Here is a 5,657-nt window from a genome sequence, read left to right on the forward strand (position 1 = left end):
CATTAGCAGGGTCCAGAGCGGCCGCACCTCAAGGGGTATGATGTAGACAACCTAATTAAACTCGTGAATTGCACAACAATAACTAATACATCGATGTGTTTAACGGACATTACCTCATACTTTGGAAATAGAATAGTAACTCGAGATGTAATTGTCCACTTAATCTTAGTTAAGCATACTACCAATTAATTATGCTTGATACACGGGAAATGAGTTAAATTGAAGGGGCTTGTGCTTATAACATGCTCCTATTATTCATTAGGACTTGTAGTTTGATATCTCATGAATCCAGAAATTGCAAACACAATGGTATGAAAGAAAGGCGATTTTGCTTCATATTCTCGTAATTGATCTCTTCTACTTGCATTTAACATTGTGGAGCTTCAAATACTTTTGCCATACTTTTTTCAATACTTAATGAAATAACATCACTAATCAATTTTTACATGCACTAAGGTAAGTTATTAAGTGATAAAAAATGGAACAGAAACATGCTAGATTTGCTAGTTTATCCTATTCTAGTATTGTCTCTGCCAAATACTAACGTTGTTCCCCAGTTCATAGCCACATAAAACCTGTTCCTCCAGCTGATAACTCGAGTCAGATATGCAGAGCGCCAAATAAACCAGCTCAGGAAGCCTGCTAACGAGACGCCCTTCTCATTCTGACAAACAAAATAAACATCAGAACATAGTATGAAAAGGTACACAGGACAAGCTTGCTCTTTCTTGATTGATACTGTATGCAGAGGGTAATCCAGGTTTTTTAGGGACAGTAACTTCAGAAATGATAAGAATATATAATGTTACCTTAGATTGACGGAGATCAACGAGAGCCTTGTAACGCCCCACAGTTGCCATGCTTCCAAGATGCTTGTAAACAAATGGATCTCCTAAAGAGATGTCTTTGGCACAGAGAGCTTTGCCTCCATTCTGTTTCTCAATGTTGTTGAACACTTGAACAAGATACTTCCCTTGCCTTTCAGCAACCTGTACAAAAACAAAATTGCATTGAGAAAAGTTTATAATCCACAATCAAGATCAAGCAATTGTAGTAGTTTCCAAAGAAAACTTGGTTTTTATAACCCAAGAAGAAGGATAGGGGTAAATTTCTACTCCTAGTTATGTCTTAAGACAGGATAACAGGACAGCTTCTTGTGTTCTTGTAGAGAAAAGGATACTGGTCAACTTTAAAGTCATGTATCAGTGTAATCCTTGACAGCATGCAACTTTAAGATTGTTCATACAAACTTTAGGCCTCAGGTAAGTTCATAAACGGTTGCAATTGATGCCATTCACAAAAAACTAAGCAGGATCAATAAGAAAGAAACATGCAAATTACTATAGGAAAAAAGAAGGCAGGAGAAATGCAGGTGAATAAGAATAACACGCCCGGAGAAATGAAGGACATATCAGGAAATTATACTGACCTGAGCAAGAGCTGGAAGCACCGGCTTTCCAGTCTGTTCAAGAAAACCAGCACAATCTCCTAGTGCAAACACATCTTCTACAGAAGGAACTCGCAACCATTCATCGACTCCAACCCTGTAACATGCCTTAAAGATTAGTTTGTTGGAAACATGAAAGGGAACCAAGAAGTAGCTAAATTGTTGGAGAAATTAAGACTCTGTACCTTCCACCAGGAGACTTGGGAATATTTAGTGATTTAACAAATTCAGAAGGACCAACTCCAGTAGACCATACGAGAAGGCCATATGGAACATCACTTCCATCACTGAGAACTATTTTATCTGGATGTACTTCTTTTACAACACCTCGAACAAGGCGAACACCAACCTAATATGTATGAAGTTTTGCAATCATTCACAAATTCAACAAACACTGAAGAAACCTCTTTCTTAACGCAACAAAGCAATTGAGTGATTCATTACCTTGGTCAAATGCTTTGTGGCATATTCCCGCAATCCAACATCAAATGAAGACAAAATCTCGTTAGCCTGTCCAAGGAAAGATGTTAGTAGACCATACTCAACATAATGCTATTTCCTCTGCAATTTTAGGTTTACCAATATACAGCTGGAGTAATATTTACCTCAATGAGGGTTACACGAATGTAGTTTTTGACATGAGCGTATCGTTGGCGTACATCTGTCATGATAAAATCACTTAGTTCCCCACTGAATTCAACCCCCGTAGGGCCACCTCCAATCACAACACAGTGCAACAAGCGCTCTTTCTCTTCTTCTGAAATGCCTGTAATTTTACACATGTACAAAATTTATACCACGTTCAGTTAACTATTATAAGCTTGATGTCATATATTATCCTACAGAGCTACCAAATAAGTTCGGTATGACAAGAGTATAAGACTATGGAATATGGTTGAATCACCTGGATTTTCTGAGAGCATCAAGTTCAAAAGAAGTTTCTTCCTGATTTCTTGGGCATGATGTACTTCACGGAGAAAGAAGGCATGTTCCTTCACCCCCTTTATGCCGAAGGTCAAAGGTTCAGCTCCAGAAGCAATGACAAGCTTGTCATATGCAACTTTAAATCTGTAAGGCTCATGAGATACTCCATGATCGTCAACAGTTTCACAGTACACCTGATTAAGTTACAAAAACAGTTAAATTTTCCCATCAAATGAAGTTCCAAGTATTGTGTCTTCTCAAATTAAAGCACAGACTAACATAATAACAAGTTGAATGCAGTATAAACAAAGTCCATTTTCCCTTTATTACTTGAATGTATTGATTGAACAATTCTCTCATTGGTACGTCATTTATCTAGGAGCCTGTCCTAGTTTACTAAACAACAATATCTCGATGGATGTGGTTAATCATGTCTATATATTAGGTTAGATCAAAGGAGGAATTATATGTTAAAATTGAGACGTATTATGGAAGAGCTTGTTATACTCACTTCATGTTTATCAGAGTCAATACTGTTGCAGGATGCTAGGAAGAAATATGAATTTGGATCCTTTGACAGTGCTTTCTGTATCTGGCTAACTGGTTCAGCAACTGATCGAAACTCCAATGTTCCAACACAAGTAGATGCAAGCAAAGGTGTAAAGACCATATGATTTCTTGGTGCTATACAAACAACATCATACAACTTAGTGTCGAGCCCTTTGAGGAACCTGCAAGCGGCCCAACCAGAGCCAAGAACAACTACTCTAGGCTTTTCGCCCTCTTTTGTTGCTTCAAGTGTTGGATAGCTGGAGCTTTCACGCTCTGAATCAGAATCCTCAACCATTTGAGCTTGTGCATGTGCAAGCTGATGTTGAGGGGTCAACTTCATTCCTCTGTTCCCAGAACTTAATTGATTTATCATCCGCATGCTTGGAATATATGACGAATTGAAACCTGCTGTAGCATTTTCAAGAACAGGTGCGGGGTGTCTCAATGGTGAAATGCCTTCATAGCATATGTTTCTATCACTTGCATAGTTGCCAATTGCACCTCCAGAACGCCTTAAGCTACTCCTTGCAGCCCTTACCAATGCCATGTTCAGAGTACCCCTTGCCGAAGCTGATACTCTTGAATTTTTTATGAAGGCAATTACTGTTTGGACTTTAGATGGTATGCAATATTTAAGTCGCACTGAAAAAAGGAAGAAAGTAGATGTGAGCTTTCAATAGGAAGCTGCAATACACTTATATATAAGATCCCAGAAGTTTGGAGAAGTAAAGACAATGAGCATTGAAGTTATGCGATCCGTCAAGGGCAAGACAAAAGCAAGACAGAGAGTTCCTAGGATTACCAGAGCAGAAACAGGAAAGACAAAAATTGCATTTGTTCATGGTGGCAGTTTCAATGTGAAGAGTTCTTGTAAAATTCTTAGAATGGATCCAGATATAAAACAACCGGATTTACAATATTCTGTGATTCTTGCTGGCACTCACTACAATCTCAGTCCAGAAAAATATGACCAGTTAGTGCCAACTTATAAAATTGGTAACATATTTTACAAGAACCAGGTTGCTTCTTCTTGTTTTGAGATGGAGGAAAGGACAAGAAAATGAAGAGTGCAACCAGACTTACTATGCAAATTTCAATTTAAAGTTCATTTGGTCAATGTTATTACCTGATATAAATTTTTAGGTTTTGATATTCATTACTTCAGACCTCAGAACAAACTGTTGGTTGACATAATGTTGCAAACTATCAGCAAAGTTCCATTGGATTAAATTTCTGAACATTACATACTTAAGTTGAATTTGGAATGACAGAACATGTCTAGCAATGGAAGAAATGTGATCACCATCAATGCAAGCAATCTATCAAGAAAGGTAAGCAACATCAATCTGACAATCTCTCTAACCCATAAGATGGTTAACAACTAAAAGTCAGTAAGGGCAGACTAGGTTCAATCTTGTTTCCAGAAAATATATAGTTGCACAAATTGATTAGCTTGAATCATCAAAAGAAGATTCCAGTTATTATGCACAAAGAAAAATAAAAGCAAAAATCAAGACGTCGATTGAGAAAATCAGACAAAGAAAAGAATGACAACATCACGGAAATAAAAAAGAATGTCAACATCAGCCTACCAAGTTCTGCTACAGATAATTGAACTTTCAAAATTCCACAACCAAATCTGGACAAAAAGAAAAACAGTATCTTTAACTATTCACAAAGATTATTATTGTTAAGTGTCCCACATGTTGCTTGAGAAAATGAGTTGCTATCTACTTCTATGTTCTTGGACAATCATGCCCTCATGAGCTACATTTTGAGGTTGAGTTAGCTTTAGGCACATTTCGAGCTAGATCAAGACGGAAGCGGATTTACAGTATAAGTTATGGGCTGAACACAAAATGAGTTTAGAAATCTACTAAATATGTCCAAATGTTAAGTTTTTAACCTAGTAATTCAATGGTTAATGTTTTCATTGACATCCCAAACCCATAAAGTTCATATCTTGAATCCAGCCGTGGATCAAGAAGCTCCTTTACGCGCATCATGAACCATAAGCCGCCATCTGTCTTTCTTTTGGTTGAGGCAATTAGGGGCTATCTGGTGCAGACACCAAATATCAAACAAAACCAAATGGAAAGTAATCTGAACACCATTACATATAACACATTGAAGAACCATATCAGCAGGTACCATGAATTTTTATCAGATTTAAACAAGGGGCAAAAAAAAAAAAAGGGGAAAGAAATCCCATTTTTGTTATGGCTGCTCTGTTTGTAACATCATATTCACAACTGAATGTCAGAAACACCTTGCAAATGACTAATTAAACATTTTGAGTTCAGAAAACTCAAGAGGGTCACAACATAAGCTTCAACAATGATGAAACTACACATGTACAATCAAAATCAAGCATAGATATACAAAGAAATGCCTGAAAAATCAGAAGAATAACGAAAAAGATTACCTTTAAGAGTTTAAAGAAGACAATGAACCGCAGAAGAAACCAAAGATTTTGTTTTCAGCAGCTTTCCAGGATATCAGGAGTTAACAGTATGCTTTTATACTCAAAAAGGAAAAAAAAAAAAGGCACCCTTTATTCTATGCACAAAACCTTGAGCCGCAAGAAAATATTGGTCACAATATTACAGCTTCACATGCAGTTTTTTTTTTTTTTTTCCTTAATGTAAAAACAAAAAGGGTATGGAGGTATCAGAAATACAAGTGGTCTGTTGCTATAATTAAAATACTTTACTAGTAGTATTTGGCATTTGGG

General features: G+C 36.8%; 1 protein-coding gene across 1 annotated transcript; it reads right to left on the reverse strand.

Annotated features, from left to right (window-relative positions):
• Positions 1-312: 312 nt before the first annotated feature.
• LOC132623576 (internal alternative NAD(P)H-ubiquinone oxidoreductase A1, mitochondrial-like) lies at positions 313-5,657 on the reverse strand. The gene is made up of 9 exons (XM_060338354.1): positions 5,349-5,657; positions 2,883-3,565; positions 2,352-2,565; positions 2,053-2,213; positions 1,892-1,957; positions 1,633-1,796; positions 1,430-1,544; positions 810-989; positions 313-664 (listed from the first exon to the last, which is right to left on the reverse strand). Exons 2-9 carry the CDS (start codon positions 3,468-3,470, stop codon positions 509-511), a joined length of 1,644 nt encoding a protein of 547 aa, XP_060194337.1. The 5' UTR covers positions 3,471-3,565; positions 5,349-5,657; the 3' UTR covers positions 313-508.

The sequence above is a fragment of the Lycium barbarum genome, chromosome 12 (genome assembly GCF_019175385.1).
Source record: "Lycium barbarum isolate Lr01 chromosome 12, ASM1917538v2, whole genome shotgun sequence".
NCBI lineage: Eukaryota > Viridiplantae > Streptophyta > Magnoliopsida > Solanales > Solanaceae > Lycium > Lycium barbarum.

Excerpts from the sequence above, each read along its gene's own strand:
- LOC132623576 (XM_060338354.1), bottom strand. The coding sequence starts at position 3,470 with ATGGCATTGGTAAGGGCTGCAAGGAGTAGCTTAAGGCGTTCTGGAGGT. Across the intron at positions 1,797-1,891 it reads CCACAAAGCATTTGACCAAG|GTTGGTGTTCGCCTTGTTCG; the intron begins GTAATGAATCAC and ends CATACATATTAG. Across the intron at positions 990-1,429 it reads TGCTTCCAGCTCTTGCTCAG|GTTGCTGAAAGGCAAGGGAA; the intron begins GTCAGTATAATT and ends GTTTTTGTACAG.